The sequence below is a fragment of the Eptatretus burgeri genome, chromosome 16, assembly GCF_056783735.1.
Source record: "Eptatretus burgeri isolate ZD-2024b chromosome 16, Ebu_testis_v1, whole genome shotgun sequence".
NCBI lineage: Eukaryota > Metazoa > Chordata > Myxini > Myxiniformes > Myxinidae > Eptatretus > Eptatretus burgeri.
In genome coordinates this window covers 41,725,868-41,748,370 of record NC_140976.1, presented here as the reverse complement: position 1 = coordinate 41,748,370, position 22,503 = coordinate 41,725,868, and the positions used below count along the sequence as shown (strand labels likewise).

General features: G+C 43.7%; 2 protein-coding genes and 1 long non-coding RNA gene across 4 annotated transcripts in view; 1 reads left to right on the top strand and 2 right to left on the bottom strand.

Annotated features, from left to right (window-relative positions):
• LOC147010947 (stAR-related lipid transfer protein 13-like) overlaps window positions 1–463 on the bottom strand; it is a 73,633-nt gene extending 73,170 nt beyond the window's left edge. Inside the window, exon 1 of one of the 2 annotated variants that reach the window (XM_085858876.1) lies at window positions 283–463. In XM_085858876.1, coding sequence (XP_085715002.1) covers window positions 283–306 — 24 coding nt within the window. In that variant the 5' untranslated portion in view covers window positions 307–463. The remainder of the gene's footprint in view (window positions 1–282) is intronic. The other variant, XM_085858875.1, reaches the window with a different exon arrangement.
• The window catches only part of LOC147010945 (uncharacterized), a 49,010-nt gene that overhangs the window by 13,757 nt on the left and 12,750 nt on the right, over window positions 1–22,503 (top strand). The gene's annotated exons all lie outside the window — the stretch shown is intronic.
• The window catches only part of TIMM8A (translocase of inner mitochondrial membrane 8A), a 22,047-nt gene continuing 6,893 nt past the window's right edge, over window positions 7,350–22,503 (bottom strand). Inside the window, exon 2 of the mRNA XM_085858880.1 lies at window positions 7,350–13,138. Within this exon, the coding sequence (XP_085715006.1) occupies window positions 12,977–13,138 (162 nt within the window). The 3' untranslated portion in view covers window positions 7,350–12,976. The remainder of the gene's footprint in view (window positions 13,139–22,503) is intronic.

Below are 22,503 nucleotides of genomic sequence, written 5' to 3'. Positions count from 1 at the left end.
GGCCGGTCCGACCCAAGGAACCCCCCTCATGGCCGGTCCGACCCAAGGAACCCCCCTCATGGCCGGTCCGACCCAAGGAACCCCCCTCATGGCCGGTCCGACCCAAGGGGCCCCTCATGGCCGGTCCGACCCAAGGAACCCCCCTCATGGCCGGTCCGACCCAACGGGCCCCTCATGGCCGGTCCGACCCAAGGAACCCCCCTCATGGCCGGTCCGACCCAAGGGGCCCCTCATGGCCGGTCCAACCCAAGGTCCCCCCTCATGGTGGACAGTGAAACTCACCGCGTGTGTCGAACGACCGTCCATGTGGACCCTCTTCTCCCCCTCGTCCAAGGAAGCTCAACACGAGTTCCAAGTGACACGAGACGTGGTTTGTACAAACCAAGGTTCCTCGAACCCGTCGTCTCCGTTCACCTGACTCGCCCCACTCACTTTGACCCACATGTCATGGAGAACCTCCCGCTTTTCCCGCCCATTTCCCCTCCCTCTTTCGAATGAGCCTCAAAGTGTATCCCACTCGGTTTTCACCAACAAACACTTTCACCTTTGCACGTTTCACTCGATTTACCTTCCGTTTACACCTTTACAGCCGCACACGTGCACACTCGCGCACCTGGGGGTTCGAATCCCGACGCAGCTATAAATTGCCGCCCTGGTGTTCGGCAGGTGTGGAGTCAATTCATCAATCGGTGTACCGTGTACCTGTACCGTGTACCATCTGAGGATTCGGACCTGCTTGTGGACCTTCAAGATCCCGCAGTGTCTTTTGCACAGGGGAGGGGCACTGCATCAACGGCACGGCAGGTATCCCAGCGATGGTGCAGAAAAGCAACCAACCGGGTGCGACGCTCGAAATGACGATGATAACCTTCACCAGAACGTTCCTCATGTTATCGATTGTAAATTAAATCACGTTCCCGAGTTTTCACGAGGCCCCGCTCCCTCAGGTTGGGATGTCCATCCGACGGTTAAACCTGATGATGGATTGGGATGTTCGGGTCCTGAGGTCGAGGTGCCCCGCAGAACAAGCTGCCACACGGAAGAAGAAGAAGAAGAAGAAGAAGAAGAATAAGAATAAGAAGATGATGAAGAAGAAGAAGAAGAAGATCCAACTATTTAGCGAATGAAATAACAGAAAAAATGTTTGCTGGTCACGTGCTCGCACTCACGTTTCGTTCTCGCGTTGTTGGCAATAACCTGAAGCTAAACCTCAATAACCTGAAGCTAAACCCCAATAACCTGAAGCGAAACCTCAATAACCTGAAGCTAAACCCCAATAACCTGAAGCTAAACCCCAATAACCTGAAGCGAAACCTCAATAACCTGAAGCTAAACCCCAATAACCTGAAGCTAAACCCCAATAACCTGAAGCTAAACCTCAATAACCTGAAGCTAAACCTCAATAACCTGAAGCTAAACCCCAATAACCTGAAGCTAAACCCCAATAACCTGAAGCTAAACCCCAATAACCTGAAGCTAAACCTCAATAACCTGAAGCTAAACCTCAATAACCTGAAGCTAAACCCCAATAACCTGAAGCTAAACCCCAATAACCTGAAGCTAAACCCCAATAACCTGAAGCTAAACCCCAATAACCTGAAGGTTCTTGAGGTGCAATGATATCTGATAGGCTTCCTTATCTGAACTGAATTCCTTACCTGATGGGCTTTATAATACCTCGACAGAATTCCTTACCTGATGGGCTTTATAATACCTGGACTGAATTCCTTACCTGATGGGCTTTATAATACCTGGACTGAATTCCTTACCTGATGGGCTTTATAATTCCTGGACTGAATTCCTTACCTGATGGGCTTCCTAATACCGGGACAGAATTCCTTACCTGGACGCAATACCTCACCTGATGGCTTCCTCACCGGGACGCAATTCCTTATCTGATGGACTTCCTTACTTGGACACAATTCCTTACCTGATGGGCTTCCGAGTCCCTGGATGGAATTCTTTATCTGATGGGCTTCCTAACACCTGGATGGATTTCCCTACCTGATGGGTTTCCTTACGTGGACACAATTCCTTACCTCATGGGCTTCCTGACATCACTGGAGCTTAAAAGAGATGCACTGTCATCTGAAATGATCCTGGATAAACTACATGGGGAAGAGAACTTGAATGATTTATTGGAACTAAAGCTCACCTGTGTGGAGCCTTGTGAAAAGAATTGAGGATGTTGATCCATTTCCATGGTGAACAAGCAATTAGCTCTTTCTCTAAAAATGATCTTAAGAATGATTGTTCTGCGAGACACACAGACACCAGGGGGTGTTCAGTTACCAAGCAGCGAGCTCACGCCTACCTTTTCAGCCGTTCCACATCGACGGTTTCATTTGGAGTGCTTGCTTGAGTGTGTAAGCCACTTGGCGAGAGCTCCACCAGCTGATTACCTCTACCACCGAAGAAGGTGAACGCAGGTTATGTTTTCACCCCTGTCTGATTGTCTATGAGTAGGATATCTCAAAAAGTTGTGGACAGGTGAGGTGTGTGACGACGAAGAATTCATGATATTTTGATGAAGACTCGAATCTGGATATGAGAGTTTAAAAAATATTTTAAGTGATTCTTCCACCATTGAGAAATGGGACAAAAGACGACATCTCAAAAATCACGATACGTCATGATATATATTAGATAGCATGGTATCTCAAACAGTTGTGGACGAATTATGACAAACCTAGTTAGATGAGTTGGGTAGGTGACAAGAACAAGCCGATTCGATTTTGTTCGACAAGAACAAGCCTGGTGGAAGTATGCGCTCTACCGAGTGCAGTTCTAATTGCTAATAGAACACATCCCAGAACTGGTTGACAAAAAGTTGCAATAGGTATAACCAAAATTATTGGGACAGAACATACACACATTTAGCACATGCATTGCAACTTTATACCGCTGAATTCTTGCAACATTTAAAGAGAAAAGTGCTCTTTCAACTTTGATAAAAACACTTAAACACTACACAGAGGCCTTAAGTCTACCAGCATGACGTCACACCTCGTTAAACTGCAGCAACCTGTTAAGCGACTGGTTCGGGGACAAGACCATTGAAAATCTGTCGTGGCTGTTCTGGAGCACCCAACTTAAAACCAATCGAGCCAATCTGGGACATCTTGGAATGGTGCCTGTGAACCAGATTCCACAGAACACAAATCAACCACTGAAGCGTACTCCCTCTAAAAGAGGAATGGCACAAATTACACCTGATACCTCGTCAAATTTGGTGCGGTGTTAGTGACTGTTTTCCTCGATGTCAAACAAATGGCAGATGGATCCCCAGCTTGGGAGATACTCCGGTGAGGGCTACCAAACAGAAGCTCCGGGCAGCTTCAGGGTGTCAGACATCATCACGATAAAGGAATGTATAATGGATGTGAACCGAAGAAAATATGTCTGCTCACTGAAGTAGGTGAAGTATAAACACGTATGTTGATGGTGCCCCCATAGGCCCATTAGGTGAGCTGGTATGAGGCACCATCCGCATACGTGTTCCTATCCCACCTACTTGACACCAAGTATCCAGTTCACCCTGCAGGGGGTGGTGGTAGGTAGGACAAAGCCACAGAACCAAATTATATATCAACACATTAATATATGTCTCATACACATGTGAAGATACATCTTTCATTAGTTGCTGATGAGGCCACATGAACAGGAAAGATGGGTAACGTTATGGTAGCCATTGCTGCTTTTGGCATCATATTCAAAATCATCATTACTGCTCATGAACGAATTAGTTTGCTTTTAGACCAATTGTGACAATGTATGGTGGCAGATCTTCTTTCATACACAGCACAAAGCTGAGGGTGGCATCATTGGCTGAGGGTGTGGGTGTGCCGCTGATGCAGTGCCCTCTGTAGGTTAGAGCAGGAATGTGTAATTTGTCCATGGTGCCAGCGATAGCTTTCCTACTCTTCATGAAAGACACCATCCATTGGGACCATACTCTGTGCAGAGCGTTGGTGCTGCTTAAGCAGTCTCCTTGGCTATTGGGCACAATCCTGGACAGGTCGCCACTCCGACAGGCCGAGTTAACCCCACCTAGTATTAATTCAACAGCTGAACAGGATTTAAACTCTGGACCCCAGGATCCCAAGCCCACCACCCTAACCATTAAGCCAACACCAGGCAAGTGAAAGACACCATTGGATCCATAATGTCCACCAATGCTTTGCACGGCCTCAGACAAATTAATTTCTGGTCATTCTGGTCAAATCTTCTCAAATGATAATTCATGAAGTCATTGACAGTCAATGGCGTTGGGCATTTTCAACTGTGCAAGTCGGCCACAGGAAGTTGATCTTAAAGTGATGGTTATCATTACAAAGGTACCGTCGAAGTATGGTTTCAATCCTTTTTACACTTCTGTTGATGAATCTCCTCTAAAAACTGTTCGTTGTCCCAACGAGAGTTTGCATGTTGACTTGCTGCTGCTTCGTTCATAACCTGTGCACTGCCAATGCCTGTTTCTTATCCATGTGCTTGTACTTTCAGGTCTTCCACGAGCTTTTCTGCCTCTCTATCCCAAGATAAAATAATTTGGGGGATTGCAACATCACACCTACATTCATGCGAATGGCCTTAATAAAACTGACATGGCATGGAAACAGGCACAGAGTGCCATTCAAAATGATTATTATCGATTCGTTTTATTGTGTATTTCTCATGTACATGGCATGCGATACGTGAGCTATTCGGACTCTGTGCTTGGGAAACAAGCCAATTGAAGTGAGAGAATAGTTGCAGCTACATTCCCACAATGATACACTTGGATTGACGAGGTACAAAAACGCTCCTGGGACGAATACAGAACTGTCGCGATAGCACATCGAATGCGGCCCGTGGAGTTGGTTCGCTCGGCCAATTAAATAACCGCCCCATCGTCATGGTTCCCCACCTGCTTCATTCATCTCATGGTAAAAAAAAAAGATATGGTAAACCGACCCTGGGCGGCAAGATCCGACGCGAGGTGAGTGTTGTCGATGGCATCCATGCTCTTTTTATCGACACATTCCAGCACCAAACCACGTGTGCGGGATCACAAGATTTTGAACAACTTCAATTACATCCATTAATTCTCACCAACATGGAGATTTTGGGTTTTTTTTTTAATGGTTCATGACCACTGTTGTATGGAATTGCCCTTTAGAACTTTTAGACCCATTTTGACCCTCTTAGACCATTTGGATATCCAGACCTTAGACTTCAGAGCCCAAAGACATTGTATCCCAAGACCTTATACGACCTGTCCTGTTATTGATTTTGACAATACAAGGGGTGCGAGAAAATATTCTGAGAACCAAAGGGGTGTGGGCCTCAAAAGAGATTAAGAACCACTGCCTTAAACCAGTTTAGACCCCTTAAGCCAGCACACACAAACATAATCTTCTTGCAATATAAAGACTACAATTTTTTTTCAGCAAGTAGTGTGCTTTCTCTAGCCACACAAATGGTGGATATGCTGCTATGTTGAACAGATATTGCAAATTGGGTCAATTCATTGGTTCACCAATCAAAACCTCGAAGCATATTGTTTGAGGTCAAAAGGTTAAAGCTCAAGATTACATAAAATCATCAATTTTCCGATTAACTTGAAATTTATGGTTGGTAAGAAATGGAAAGGCTGTGCCAGCAGAGCTTTGAAGGTTGGTTTTTTTTTCCTGCAAGTTACAGAGATTGAGGGAAGTGGGTAGAAAATGTTTACGACAATGTCTGAAGCTCAATATGCAAGAATTAAAGTCCACAACAGTGTGGCACATAAAAGCTGAATTGTACTGGAAGCAATCAGTTATGTGAAATATATGGCATAAGCATAAGCACTCTGTCAATACATTCAGCATGGTGAAAACTGCAACTGTTCACTCATTTCACAATAATGGATCCGTCTCGGGATTCTCCGTTTATGTTGTCTTGTGGCATTTCCTTTCAATAAACGTATTTCTTACGGTTAGATACCACCAGCACCTGATACCGCCATTCTTCATGCCCAAAGCATTTCAGCCCGGCTTTGAGTAAATCCTTGAAGGATATTTAAAATAATAACAATAATACAACAGCACGATGTTGCCGCGCTATAATAAATCTGTTGGAACATTTGCTTCAAGAAAGTGGTGGGATTTGGATTCCGATTGGGGGGGGGGGAGAGTTTGGGTGCTGTTCTTGAAGAATAGCAAAAAGAAAGTGGGAGGGAAGACATCAACAGCAGAGATGAGGGAAAAAAAAATTAGGCTCATAGAGGGAGACAGACAAACAAGGGATGTGGGAATGAAAGACAGGTATGGGGGGAGGATACACACGGCGTGGACAAGATGGATACAGAAGAAAACTCTCAGGAAGGAAAAACTGGAAGCTTGGAAAGGGGTGGGTTTGGGAGGTTAATGGGATAGGAAAGATCACACTTTGGATTGGGGATGATCTGAGATGATGGTGAACAGCTGTCTTGAAGACCTAGAGGAAAGAACGAGATTGAAGAGAACGTGGAAGTTGATTCCACGGGTGGGGAAAGAAAAGAGGAATGAATGAGTTGAGTGGAGGTGACTCAGGTGAGCAGTGACTGGATTTTGGTAGTTTTACCAAGAGGAGGTTGATGATGGACCACATGCACCCTGCAGAAACCTGTGGGGAGGGGGTACAAAGCATTGAAAAAGCAGAGGGTGAAAGACCAGAAAAGATGTGGTAAAAAAACATACCACCAACCTGTCTGGAATGTGAAAGATATAAGATATACTAAGCTTCATCACAGGAGATTCCAATGATCTTGAAGGTCTTTATTTCCACGGCATTAAGTTGAGTTGGACGACGACTATAGATAGATTAGCAGTTTACCCATCCTTTGGGTGGATTTTGTCTGTGGATTGTGTGCCAAATAAAGTATATGCTGGATTGCAATAAAACATGATGGATTTAATATGTTTCCATGCAAGAGGCAGGGAATCTCAGGATGGTACTCACATGAAAGAGCCAAAAACGATATATATATATATATATATATATATATATATATATATATATATATATATATATATATATATATATATATATATATATATATATATATATATATATATATATATATATATATATATATATAGCACATCTCAAAAAGTTGTGGACAAATTTGGACAAAACTTGGTGGACAGGTTGGGGGGTGTGACAAGGACAAATTGATTCGGTTTTGGTGAAGATCCCGCGTTTGATCCGGAGAAGAGAATTTTTTTAATGATTCTTCACCTTTGAGTTAAAGGGCCAAAAATGATACGTACTGCATAGCACGATATTTCAAAAAGTTGGGGAGGATTCACACGACCCTGGTGGATGAGTTGGGTAGGTGACAAGAACAAGGCATTCAGATTTTGGTTTATGTCATGATGCACATCCGGCCGATCAGTGGGATACAAAACGTAAAATGTTCAGTCCGGCGGAGGTATGTGATCTACCAAGTGCTGTTCCAGTTCACACATGAAATTACTGGAAAAAGATGATGCTAGAAGTTCAAACAAAACTTTTTCAGTCAAAATTCTTGATTGCAATCTATTGTGGTACATATTGAAGTACAAGCATCAGTATTGCAGCACTATACTTGAAGGTCAAAAATTTGGCAACACCCATCTCTACTTGACTGAATTTTGAATATGGCAACAGACCTGTCGGACCAAACATGTGCAGTGAAACAAAGGCTGCATGTGATTGCAAATTGTTGTAACATACAGTGGTAAGGTCCAGATGCAAAGTCGACTCGGATTATTTCTCGAAAAGGGCCCTGTACAAGTCTGAAGACGACGATGGTTCACGAGCGGTATTTGACGATGTAGATTGTTTCTGAAGTCAAGGATGAGACAATGTGATAATGTTTGACCAAGTTATAAAAATGATCAACATGATGTGGTACAGGTGACAGGTTATTAGCTGCAAAATGTCGAAAACCCGGTTTCGTTCAACAACTTTAAAAATTTGACCTTTGCATAACTTTTAAAGGTCCTAAACCGACATTAAAATAAGGAAACAGGATACGTGCTAAAGCTTCATGGAGTTAGTTCATCGAAGAAGGTCGAAAACCCGGTTCGATTTCCACAACTTTGAAAATTTTACCTTTGTGAACTTTAAAGGTCAAAGGTCAAGGATTATAACCTTTGGTGCAAAACTTCCTCTGGAACATTCCAGGAACATCATATAGGCTATATGGCATTTCACACTCCTCGGATTATCCATACTTTGATGAAATCAGCGTAAATCAAACTTGTAGGGGGCGCCACGGGAAAGGTGTTCAAGATAGAGAAAAATGGTTTCAAGACTTTAGGTGAGGAATGACCTCAAGATTATGCATAAAAAATATTGTCATCCAAGCTCTCAAAGTTTGGGCGGTCATCGGATTTTTATGTCAAAATTTGAAATTTTCTAAGTTCATGACCTTGTGACCTTGACACGAAAATGAAAAAAAAAAATAAAAATCGAGCTCCGTGGGGCTATGCAGATGCCATTGGGCTAACCAAATACCGAAACCCCTGCCAGATTCGACAAAACCCCTCGGAGAAGATGCAAATTGAAATCGGCTACCCCCTAAAAACACGTTTTTTGGGCGGACCACGCCCATTTTCATGAAAACACGAGATCATGATATAAACCTCCCACCAAAATTTCATCAGGATTGGATCAAAACCCACGGAGCTATGCTCGGGACAGACAGACAGACAACAATAACGAATATAGTGGTCACTTATATTTTTCGTGAACCAATAAGGCTCGAGAAGCATTTTTTAGTAAAAGTTGTGAACATGACTTTTTAACATAATTAAGGTATGCTGAATTCGACTAGCCCTGTTCCAAAGCTGAATTTTGAGTTTTTGACCATCTAATTAGCATAAACAAAATGGCTGCCAAATTGACAATTTTTGGCACTTTCTTAGGACAGGCACTACGATACCAGCACAATTCTAATCTATTTTACTTGTGAACAACTGTTAAGTTGTTAAGTTAACTGTTAAGTTGGTAAGGGCTTGTGTAGGCCAATACGAATGATTCATTCTTGTTTGCAGGCAACAATGAATCCCGTGATTAGCTTGAAGAGGCCGTCACCTGTAGACTACAGCCTGTGCATTTTCTGCCAAACGCATAAAGCCAGAAAAAAACCTGAGTGAAGCAACTGAACATGGACTGACAACACTCAGGAATGCAGCCTGTAGCAGAAAGAAGCTGAGGGACTCCAAAAATATAGACTTAATTGATCGTCTTGAGAATGCATTAGATTCTGCCACAGCCGTATCTCGTGTGGCACAGAATGTGCTATGTCCACTTCATGGACAAGAGTAAAATAGAATGTCTTCAGAGGACTCAGAGTATTCAACAGAGGGAGCAGGTTGCGGTTCAGGTGTTCCAGGTGGTAACAGGCATTCATTGCGAAAAGGTGTGCAATCAGTCAACTGGAGCCTTTGCATTTTCTGTCAAACTGCAAATAAGAAGGCACGACTGATCTCCGTCACGACTAAGCAAATGAGTGATCAAATAATTCAAGCCTCACATCTTGACTATAAAGTTGGCCTTCGACTGGCAGGAGTGATTGACCTAATTGCAGCTGAAGCCAAATATCATCTGCCTTGTCTTCACGCATTTAACAGGTCTACCTCCAAAACAAAGCAGGAGTCAGCAAATACAGACCTTGCTATGATATGACTTTGCCAAGAGCTCCATAAATCAGCTGACAAAGGACATGTGATTCTTCTGGATGATGTATGGGAAAGGTATAAGGAGCTAGCTGAGGAATCTTCAAGCATGATTCAGCCATCCCATCAAAGCAGAAGAGGAACATTTTCAATTTCTTTCAACCTTTTGACAGTTGTATATCAGAACGAAAAACCGTATTGATTCCCACTAAGTACCAGCCAACAGCAGTTTTGCAGATGAAAGCAGACACAGAGGAGAGTGAGGAAAAGTTAGTCTTTCCTAAGTATGAGCCCCAGGATGACATTTTCCTTTCTCTTGTTCATGTAGCTATGAAAGTCCGTGGAGACATGATGGAAACTCCAGGACACAAATGGTTCTCTCTGTCAGTGAAGAAGATGCTATAGCATGCATTCCCAAGAGTTTATATATGATACTGAGACTGATCTTCGGTGGCCAGGCATCCCTTGAAGATCATAGCCCTGGGAACAATGAAGAGCATGTCCGGAGCAGAGTTCTGAATGTGGCACAAGATCTTGTCTCCTGTGTCAGTGGTGGCAAAAAAATGGACTCCAAAACATGTTGGTCTTGCAAGTACTCTTCATCAAGCTACACGGTCAGAAGACCTAGTACGATTGTTCAACAAGGCAGGGCATTGCCTGAGTTACGAACAGGTGTTGCAAGTAGACACTTCCTTGGCTGAGAGCACTCTCAAATCATTGGACAAAGCAACTGGTGCCATCATTCCACCAAACATCGAGGCAAATAAATTCATCCACTACACCTGTGATAACATTGACATCCTTGATGAAACACTTGATGGAAAGAATACCTTCCATGCAACTCAAATGGCAGCATGGCAACGAGGCCAAACAACTGATGCTTCTCTTAAAATTCTCACTCTCACTAATCACTAGCTGATGATAAAGTAGATCTAACACATTTCTTGTCTGAGGAACTGTGTTCGCAGGTGCCTAAGGATAAAGAAACTGTAGTTGCCGGGGGATTTAGAGAGGAACTCAAGGTCAAGTCATCAAAAGGTACAACTGATTTGACACCTCTGAAATCCACACATGAAGAAGCGGACACAACATTGGTGCTGCATGCCGTCCACAGCCAGTTTAATACAGTTGTTGTGTCTTCCAGGGACACTGAGGTTCTCCTGCTTCTGGTATCCCACTTTTGACGTATGCAATGCGAGCATCTCTGGATGATGTTGGGCACATCTAAGAAACGGCGGTATATACCCATTGATGCAGTTTTCAAAAAACTACCAAGAGGCTCAGCAGCATCCTTGCTTGCATATCACGCATTGACTGGGTGTGACACCACCTCCTACATCGTGAATCACACCAAACGATCATCATGGAAGGTCTTCAAAGAGCACCATGAATTGCTGAAGAACTTGGGCATTGGTGAACTCTCAGAGGAAACCATCAAATCTTCAGAAACCTTTGTCTGCAGAATATACAATGTGCACACAACAGACTGTTGATGCAGCGCGGCATTTATTGTTCTCCAAGACGGGAAACCAGAAGCCATGGCCCCAACAAGTGATGCGCTCCGTTTCCATTTGATGAGAGTACACCATCAAGCAATGATATGGAGAAATTCCCACTGCCCCACACCTGAGCTCCATGCACCCTCTGAAATGGGATGGAGACGTGGGGAATCAGGACTGCAACCCATACTGTTGGCATCGAGTCCCATTCCAGACAGTTGCCTCGAGATGGTAGCCTGTGCATGTCGGAAACAATGCAAGACTCGACGCTGCACATGCCTGAATTCAGGATTACGATGCACATCAATGTGTGCATGCCAGCAACAGATTGATGATCAAACCCCTTGCATGAATACAATGTGATTTGCCTAAAAGATGTTAGGCATTCCTGAAAACTGTTTATGCATACTGAAATTTGTTCACGTTGCAGCATGAAAGAACTTTTAGTTTTTATGATTACAGACTAGCAACTTTAACTTCTACATCTTATTAATAAACATCGGTAACCATGTAAACATTAATTAAAATGCTACAAATATGTCTTAATCATTTTTCTTGACCCTCAAAATGTAGGGCTAGACATCTCATTCGTCAGGTTTGCATGCATAGTTACAAAGTTACAGCAGAAAATAGATTTTTTTGGTAATGGCGGTAGCTAATTATCATAATAATAGATTTTTGGCATCTTACGAATTTTATTAGCCTGCAGCTTTGACCTATTGCTCTTGAAAGGGACATTTCTAATAATGCGTACATGTGAACAATGTGCATTTATTTAAATGGTATAGTAGTGCCTGTCCCAAGAAAGTGCCCAAAATTGTCAATTTGGCAGCCATTTCGTTCATGCTAATTAGATGGTCAAAAACTCAAAATTCAGCTTGGGAACAGGGCTAGTCGAATTCAGCATACCTTAATTATGTTAAAAAGTCATGTTCCCAACTTTTACTAAAAAATGCTTCTGAGATGCACATTTCTCAGAAATACCTCATCTAAAGCCAGTAGCCTACAAAACGTAAACTGTTGAGCTTGGCAGAGGTATGTGCTCTACCGAGTGCCTTTCCAGTTATGTATAATTTACATGGATGATTTTGACAGTCGGGTTAAGAGTAGCTTTTCCTAAATTCCAGATGTTACAAACCTTGGAGGAAAAATAGATAACAGGGTGCAGAGGATTGCAATTTCATGACGGTATTGATCAAAGTTTATGAAAAAATAAAAAAGGCTTTGTTCAATATCGCTCTCATTACGTAATGGTCATCATAAAGGCTACGGGCCGAATAGTTATGGTGCAGGCACTTCATTACCTCCAGCACCCAAAACGAAGCGCTCAGTTAAGTTGCATGAAAACATACAACGATTCATGATGGATGGAACTCGTGCAAAAAAAAAAAAAATGAAATTAAAAAAAAAATAATTATTATAAATAAATTGTACATGAGAACTTGCAGTATCGTACAAACGAATAAATTACAACGTTGGTTGTAATAAGGGAGAAGCAAGTCCATGATAATTTCTTTCACACATCAAAGGCTCATCTTTGCAACATTTCAATATTCCAAACCACCTGTCCTTCCCCACTCCCACGTCATTTCAATATTCCCAACCACCTCACAAAAAATTTTAATCAACCTTTGCGCTTCCAGGTAAATTACTGAAAAATGGTTCAAAGAAGACATCAACATCTTCTGCAAACACAATAGGCATTTGTTCAATATTTGTCCTCTTCCTCCATTTGATCACATTTTGTCCAAAAATATCATAATGTATACGACGGTTAACAAAAACAAGATTAGAGTATTTTTGGAAGCTATCTCAATCTCCGAGACGCTCTGATCCACCAAGACGGCCGAGGCTGATCTTCTCAAAACGTCCGAGCAGATACTGGCTCGTGTCAATGAAACGTTCCACACAGTTCACCAGGCACGTCTCTGTACGGCCGTCCAGCTTGGAGCTTGGTTTGTCCATGCACTTGTCCTGAACAACAAGGTGAGAGACATCACATTCCAGAGGACTGTGCAATTCTGCCAGTGCAAATCAATTTACATCCTTTCAGACCACATAATGCAAGACTGCACAACTGCATCCCACTCATCCAATCTCAAGTCAAATGGTTGTACAACAACATCAATATGAGCCTTTCCACAGTAATGGGTAACCATTGTGTTACATACATAATCCACATTAAGTGTGTCCAGTTTATCTTGCAAACGAGGGGAAATAAAAGACTGACCCCTCCACTACTGGAATCCAACAGTAAGAAGATAATCTAACCCAGCACAATTTATTGATGGGGTGTTCAGTCGTCATTAACAGAAATGGCTCAAAGCCTTCTGTAACAAACGTGACTTTGGTCCGCAATCGGAAAGCCAGATTTTTGTACAGCTTTTCAGCAATATGGACTTATCACTAATGTTATCCTTTGTTACACATTTGTCATTTAGGTTAAGTTATGTTATCACAAAAATAACAAGACCATATTTTTTAAGATTGTGCAGCTTGAGCATTTTGTTTCTTTCATGACGAATTGACCGATAGAATAACGATTGTTACTCTGTTTTCAACCCCCAAGCATTCACATTAAAGTACATTTTTGGCAAATTCAGGGTGTGGGATATCATAAGTAAAGTCTTTTTACACATATAATCTAAACCAGTCTCAATCAAAACGTATGTGTTCATATAAAACTCTTGGTAAATCTATTTAGTTTTTAATACACTTAAGACAGATTTATTCCCATCACAGTGAATAAAATTTTATCTGCACGCTTTAATTTTAGGACAATAGAGGTTTTGCTATAAATAGTATATAGTGTTACGGTTGTGGAAATTCGCATTACACCATAAAGGGCCCAAAGGTGAGATATCTCGATAGGTCCATGTGTAGCTCGCCCAAACCCGTTGTATAGAGGGAATTTATGTGATCCATCCGGGCTGCGACGCTTTGAGTTAGCCATTTTTCTGTTCTATCTTTTATTTCAAACAAACAGCATCTCAACAACCACGCCATTCCCACCACAGCGCCAACCACACCACCTATGTTACCACATCTTCGCCACTCGCCATTCAATAAGCCCCGTGCGGTTACGATCTCCTCGAAAAAACAAAAACCACCAACGATGCTCGGGGGGTTTTACCGCCTGTTTCTCCCGTCTAAATTCTCCATGCTCGGTGTGGTGGAAATGCAATCCGAACCAGGGGGTCAAAGGTGAGAAAAGGTGGGGGCCTCTTTTTGGGGGAATAATTCTCTAGCCCTGAGCCAAAAACTGACTCCCCCAGCCCCCACACGGGGCGGGGTGGAGGGAGGGCGAGAGGGCACATCCCCCTTGGAGAGGCTTCTCCAAGAAGCTCGAAGGGAGGAGGGGCCGAAAACGGGGCGGAGCGAAGGGCGGAGCCCGCGCTACAAAAGGCGGACAGCACAGACCTTGAGTAGAGTCTTCAAGGCTTCCTGTGCTTGTCTTCGAGAGTTCCTGTGTTATTCGGGTTGTTTGAGCTCCTGGGCTGGACGCTTCTTAGCGCTGCTTGTCTTGTCGGGGGAAGAGGTCCTGCGCTCGCGGCTTGGCGAGCGGCCTGTCAACGGAGGCACGGACGGGAAACTCGGCAGCGCCAGTTGTGAGGTGGACCTGCGCGTCCGGACGAGGAGTGCCGGAGAGAGTTCGCCGACCGCGAGAGAGGTCGAGGCCAGGCGCGACCACACTGACGGTTGTGGGAGAGGGACTCACCAGCTACGAAAAGGGAAGTTGCGACTTCTTTTCTTTTTCTTTGGGGTTTTGTGTAAATGCCTGTGGGTGGCGCCAGTCTTGCTCAAGTAGTATTGCTTTAAGTGTTGCCATGTGTCGGTCTTATCTCTGCATTTGCTTTTGTTGCATTATTCTTTTGTTGTAAATACATGCTTCCGTGTGTCGCGCAATAAAATGCTTGCTTGTTGAACGGTTCCCGCTCTGCTTCGTCTACAATCTTTTTATTGACTCTCCATCCTGCATCGCGTAAGAGATTGGTAGTGGGTGTAAGTACCCGGTAACTAATCTGAACCGTCGAGGTCGACGATAACTCCGCTCTGTTATCTCTGCAGTACAGAATGAACCGCTTAAGCGGTTCGTGTCCGAAGTCGACCTGCGGCGAGGTACGATCGCCCGATTAACCATCCGCGTCGGTACTTAGGTAGGTCGAGTTTGGTGAACAACCCTATCCTATGCGGGTGGCCGATTGGCATGATTGTGGTGAGGTCGAAAGACCCACCCATAACTAGCTCCCGGCGTTGTCCGAGAGGGTCACGACTGAATTGTCCATCCGGTGGGCGACGTGCCGTGATTCGAGCTACGTGGCCGATCGCATGACAGCGGGCACGAATTCGCAACAATATCTCCATTTATATACACCTCAAAACATGTTAGTGGTATTCTATGATAGCTCCTGAAGATAAGACCCTTAAATGTAGCATATTACTGTGGAACAGCCCATATGCAAAGATCTCAAAAAGTTGTGGATGGATTTGGACAAAAATTGGTGGTGTGTGTGTGTGTGTGTGTGTGTGTGTGTGTGTGTGTGTGTGTGTGTGTGTGTGTGTGTGTGTGTGTGTGTGTGTGTGTGTGTGTGTGTGTGTGTGTGTGTGTGTGTGTGTGTGTGTGTGTGTGTGTGTGTGTGTGTGTGTGTGTGTGTGTGTGTGATTATTTCGATTTTGGTGAAGATCCGAATCCAGATCTGAATACGAGAATTATTTAATTTGTAAAATGATTCTTCACCATTGAGAGATAGGGCCAAAAATTATACATCACATGACATTTCAAAAATGTAATAGGCCTGATATGCTCTTGAAGAAAAGGCATTGTTTTGGTGGAGGTATGCACTCTACCGAGTGCCCTTCTAGTTGTACACTGTCTCCAAAAAGTCTGTGCGCTGAAAATTTTTTTGTCATGAAATTATAATAACATTTGTATTGTGGCCATTGAAGACCCTAAGGTATCTCTCAAGAAAAAAACATATACAGGCCATTTTCTTCCATTACCCAAGCAGGGTTTACCCTTGAGCTGAGCTGTTTCATGAGCACAGGGCTGGCAGGATAGTCGAATGCGATGCTTCTTAAAGTTTATTTAAATCTTACGACATGTTCAAATTTGCTCGATGTTCACAGCACACCGAACCAACTTTTACCACGTCAATGTGTAATAGATTTTCATCATCCACTTGTCATTGGTAGGAAAAGTAAATTATCACCTTTTTCCACCTCGATGAGCAAATTATAACAAACTAGTGCATCAACTTAATTTGAAGTTTTATTCAGAAAGAAAAATCCTCCTTACCATTCAGCCTATAAAGGAGACTAGCCGAAGCCCCGTCACAGACGGATTCTGTTCATTCAACCACCCTCACCAGCTCACCCACATTCGAAGGACATGGACCGGACAGGGCGTGCTTGCCCCCGCCTACTCATACCCCGCCCCTGCCCCATTCCCCCCACCTTCAATTTGCTTACCCCCGCCCAAAAATTTAATTACCCCGCCCCGCCTCTTCACTCCCCGACCCACTTGCCCCCAGGCCCCCGCCCCCGTCCACCCCCTCAACCCCGCCTAATTCACCCCAGCCCCATTTCCCGCTCTCAATTTGCTTACCCCCACCCAAAAATTTGCTTACCTTGCCCCGCCTCTTCACTCCCTGCCCCCATCTCTTCATCCCCCGCCCCTGCCTCTTCACTCCTCGCTCCCATCTCAACAAAAAGTGTTTATTCTGCTTCAGAGTTGAAAGTTGACTATTGCCACGATGTGCGATGCACTCTTACAGGTACGAAGTCTCATTCAGTCCAGGTCATAGTACTGAGAAAAACGTGACGCGACCGCGAAGAGGAGCACAAAATTGGTCCTTCAGTATTAATATATTGATTATAAACTATCTTGTTCAAACATGTCATTAAAGACCACAGAGCAGTCAAATTATTTATTTTAAAATGTTCCCGTAAGCACTCAAGTGAGAAATTGACGGCCCGAACGGGAATAGTGCTCCTGTCTTGAGGAACGGAGGCGGTCAATGTTCGGTTATATGCTGGAAAGAGATAAACTAATGCTGCGACTCGGAAGCAAAAACTCGGTTCGGATCCGGCTCGGAACTCGGATAAGTTTGCGAATTGTTTTTTTTTTTTTTCTTTTCCATGATTGAAACCCATGGAAGATGTTGAATCAGATGTATGTAAATCGATCACATGGGGAACGCATGACCTCAATCTAAGCTATGTTGACGAGTACAGCTGGCCAGAACATTGCTCGCATTGCAATACAACGATGTCCCACACAGGAAATGATTGTGGTTAATTAGTTACTCGATAGTGCAAAGTTTATTTCCATTCCTTTCATCCTAAAAATGAGCCATGCGTGTGTCCATGCGAGTTCCACCCATTGGTTGAACAGTTCACCTGACTCCACTCACAACTTCGATACTACGACTGCCAATTTAGGAACCCTTTAAAATTTACCCTGGCTCTCAAGCAGTGCTTTTACATTATACAGGTTTGCTATTATTTCCAACTATATTTTTCAAATTATGAGTTGAACAGGCGACCGTGTCGATGGGTTTCTGTGAAGTCGGTGATAGAATGATAGGAGAGCAGAAAATGTTACATATTCTGCTGTGTTAACATGGGAATGCCCACTTGCTTTTGTGAGTGCGAAGAGGGTGAGAGTAAAGATGGTACAACTTGGGAAGGGGCATGGGAGGGTTTGAAAGCTTCTTCTTCATCTTCTTGCATATGGCAGCTTAGCTGCCGGGGGAGCTATCATTTCTTGGAAACAGGACTGTTGCCGATGCAGTGCCCCTCTAGCAGTACACACTGGTACTCATTTCGCCGACCTCAGAAGGATGATAGGCTGACAGGCTGAGTGAACCCCTTGGTGTATTAATTCAGCGGCCAAGGGGGCTTGAACTAAGGATCCTAGGATCCCAAGCCGCCACCCTAACCACGAAGCCAACACCAGGCTTGGTTTGAAAGCTCAAGTGCAGGGAGGAGATGGGTGAGGACTTGAGGGTTGGGAGGGGGATGGGTGAGGGCAAAGATGGTACAGAGTTGAGAGGGGGCTTTTTGTTGAGTTGTCAGAAATGCTCACAGTAAAAATGCAATTATGTCCATGTGTGTGTGTGTATATGTGTATGTGTATGTGTGTGTGTGGGAGGGGGGGGGGTGATGTGATTACAATTACCCTACGGTTAATAGTCTCGTAATTATGTTCTGTTTGAACGTCATTTGCACCGTAACAACATCTATTAATTACGTGCTATTGGAACGTATTGTTGTGGAGATAGCCCTTAGTGTGCTGTTAAATGTGGGATTAGCTCAGATTCCCCATTGGATGCGCGTTTGGATGGGTTGTTCAGTGGATGGACGTTGCATGTGTATCGGGAGGTGTGGGAGGCTGTTCACTGTTCGTACATTGGTGGTGGACCGAGAGGTTCTTCTTCTTCCTTCCTCTCTCCGGACAATAGTCCCCGCCCAGCGCTCTGAGGGGGAGTGGCCGAGAGAAGGAAGTGAGGCTGAGGGGAGGAGCCAGTCGGCTTTGAGGCAAGCAAGCGCCGGATCGGCAGTAAGAGGAACTGCCTGAGTCATGAGAAGTGGCGCGCCCCAAAAGAAAGGAGTGAAAACTGCAGGCGGCTTCGAGACGAGCGAGCGCCGGGAAGGCAACAGAGAAACGACGAGTGTCGAGCCGGGTGATCGGCAGTAGGAGGAACTGAACCTGAGGGTTAGTCGGCAATCTGCTTCGAGAGGGAAACTGAGCGTGCCGAGTCTGCCATTTTGGCAGCAAGAGAAACTGCCTGCGCGTCGAGTCTGCCATTTTGGCAGTGGGAGAGGCCGCCTGCACGTGGAGTCGGGCGATCGACTATGTGGAGGAGTGGTTTTGGCCGGCGATGCCTCCTCGGCCACGGACCCAGCCTGCGGAGCCTAACACCTCGATTTGGCCTGACCTGGTGAACAGGCCAGGCCTGGACTTGTATGATGGACCTTGTGAAAAGCCAGCTGGAGCATACCACCGATCTTTCATCTTGGGCCATCGACCTTACGTGGGGTCTGAACGCGCCGAGGCTGCGTGCGTGAGGGCTGCGACAAATGGACGACGCCACCAGTTTGCCACGCGGCGTGTTCGAGCTGGGTGCTCAAATCTATTGAAATCTGCTTGTCACGAGCCACATCAGGCCTTTGACATTTTCCTCTCGTCCATGAGACATCACCAAGTACTGTATGTCTTGTCTGCATGCTGTCCATGTCTTGTCTGCATGTTGTTTAAGATTTATCTCGTTAGGGTCCCCTTCGAAACCCGTAGCTCCCTAGTGAAGAACGGGTTATAGATTAATTATAACATTGTCGTGAATGCTTCAAATGCTTGTGTCGTGTTCCCTGATGTGTCCCCAATAAATCTGGCTGATTCATATGAAGTTGCTGCTTTGAATTAGTTCGTGCCGCGCTGAGGAACGATCTGCTCGATTTGGATATAAAACCAAAATGGTTACAGACTGGCAGAATTATCTCGGTATCTGACAAAACCAGTCTGTAACCGGGGTCTATTTCCCCAGCTGGCAATGCACAGATGTACATTGGTATCGTGATCCGAGGCGCGTAACCCGAGAATTGTGCCGAGCCAGCCGGCGTTATAACCCCGGAGACGGCGGTGATTGACATCAGTCGTCCGAATCCTTAACACTGGGGTCAAGAGTCAGGTGCGAATCTCGCCACCGCTGAATCCGTAACTATCTTATAAACCTTTATAGACACTTTTTACTGCTGACAATCATTAGACCGTTGAAGACCTGCAGGCATTTACATCCTTGACACCACTTAGACCTTGTGTATATATATATATATATATATATATATATATATATATATATATATATATATATATATATATATATATATATACATACACATACTTAGATGCCTTCAGAGCCAATAGAAAAAAAAAAGAAGACATCTTACGACCCTTAAGACAGTTTAAGACCCCATTAGATCCTTAAGATCTTGTTAGACGCTTTAGAACCAAAAGACCTCCCCCCCAAGACCCTATGGACCATTAACACCTCTGTAGACCTTGTTAGACCTAAGACCCATAGACCCCCTTTACCTTTAAGACACTTTACACCCTTTAGACCCCGAGACCTGAAGACCGTAATACTCTTACACCCTTTAGACCCTTTAAACATGTCAAGACATTATTTAAACTGCTTGGGTACTTGATCATTTCGAACTTAAGACCGATACACCACCTGGACCTTTTTAGAAACTTTAGATGTCTTGAGCCCATCGACATTTACATCCTTTCGTGTACAGACCCTCTCGACCAAAGGTTCTACAGCTTTTTTTGGTACCCGCACCCCTTTGATTCTCAGAATATATTTTCTCACACCCTTCATCAAGAAATCAATGATGAATGTCAGGTCTTCAAATGTTAGACTTAGAAATAGATTTTAGCACTCCTTCATGAATCGGCCATCATGTTTCACACCCCCAGGGGGTGCGTGCACCCCAGGTTGGCTCGACCCTTTGTACCTCTTAGACCCTAACTACAATTGGTACATACCCTTTAGACGTTTAGACAATCTCAAAATTTTTCGACACACACCACACAAACATCTGTAGTCTTTTTGCAAAACACAGACTATCCTTTTTTTTTTTCCAACAAGTAATGCGCAAACTCTATCCAATGCAAGGCTGGGTACTCTACTAGTATTAAAAAGAAAAGGATCTGAGTTTCTACGTTATGCTTCATTCTAAAAGGTTTCTGTTGTCATAAAATAATTAAAATGACACCGATGGAAAGCACGAGTCTCAAGGTGTGACTCGTTCTGGCTCAACTTCGATCGGCTGTGGTTGTTTGTGTGCTCCCTCCATGTACTTTTATATCTTTTTCAATAAATATTACTATGTATGGGAGAATTTTCTGTGCCCATTCCATGTCGTTCTCAAGGGTTCCTACTTTGTGTTCAAAACATTTCTTAAAAGAAACCATGAGTGCTTTTTCTGCTTCTTCTTCTTTAAACTCAGAACAAGTCTGAAGACGACGATGGTTCACGAGCGGTATTTGACGATGTAGATTGTTTCAGAAGTCAAGGATGAGACAATGTGATAATGTTTGACCAAGCTATAAAAATGATCAACATGATGTGGTACGAGTGACAGGTTATGAGCTTCAAAATGTCGAAAACCCGGTTTCGTTCAACAACTTAAAAAAAAATTTGACCTTTGCATAACTTTTAAAGGTCCCAAAACAATGTTGTGGACATTAAAATAAGGAAACAGGATACGTGCAGTCGCTTATTGGAGTTAGTTTGTCGAAGAAGGTCGAAAACCCGGTTCGATTCCCACAACTTTGAAAATTCGACCTTTGTGACCTTTAAAGGTCAAAGGTCAAGGATTATGACCTTTGGTGCAAAACTTCCTCTGGAACATTCCAGGAACAATATAACGTCATATAGGCGATATGGCATTTCACACTCCTCGGATTATCCATACTTTGATGAAATCAGCGTAAAAACAAACTTGAAGGGGGCGCCACGGGCAAGGTGTTCGAGATAGAGGAAAATGGTTTGAAGACTTTAGGTGGGGAATGACCTCAAGATTATGCATAAAAAATATTGTCATCCTTGCTCTCAAAGTTTTGGCGGTCGTATGATTTTTTTATTATCTCAAAATTCGAAATTTTCTAAGTTGGTGACCTTGTGACCTTGACCTTGGGAGGAAAATGAAGAAGAAGAAAAAAAAATAAAAATAAAAAAACGAGCTCCGTGGGGCAATGCAGGTGCCATTGGGCTAACCAAATACCAAAAGCACTGCCAGATGCGACAAACCCCCTATACGAGGAAAAGATGGATTTTTATGTCAAAATCGCAATTTTCCAAGTTCGTGACCTTGTGACGAAAATGGGGGAAAAATAAAAATAAATAAATAAATAAATAAATAAATAAATAATCGAGCTCCGTGGGGCTATGCAGGTGTCATTGGGCTAACCAAATACCAAAACCCCAGTCAGATGTGACAAACCCCCTCGGAGAAGATGCAAATTGAAATTGGCTACCCCCTAAAAACACGTTTTTAGGGCGTGGCTCCGCCCATAATTAGGCGCACCACGCCAATTTTCAGGAAAACACAACGAGATCATGATATAAACCTCCCACCAAAATGTTGTCAGGATCGGATCAAAACCCACGGAGCTATGCTCAGGATAGACAGACAGACAACAATAACGAATATAATGGTCACTTATTTTTTTCGTGAACAAAAAAGGCTTTAAAACAATTTTTTGTTCCAATTTAATAGATTTACTTGGAATATTTAAAAATATATATATATATATATATATATATATATAT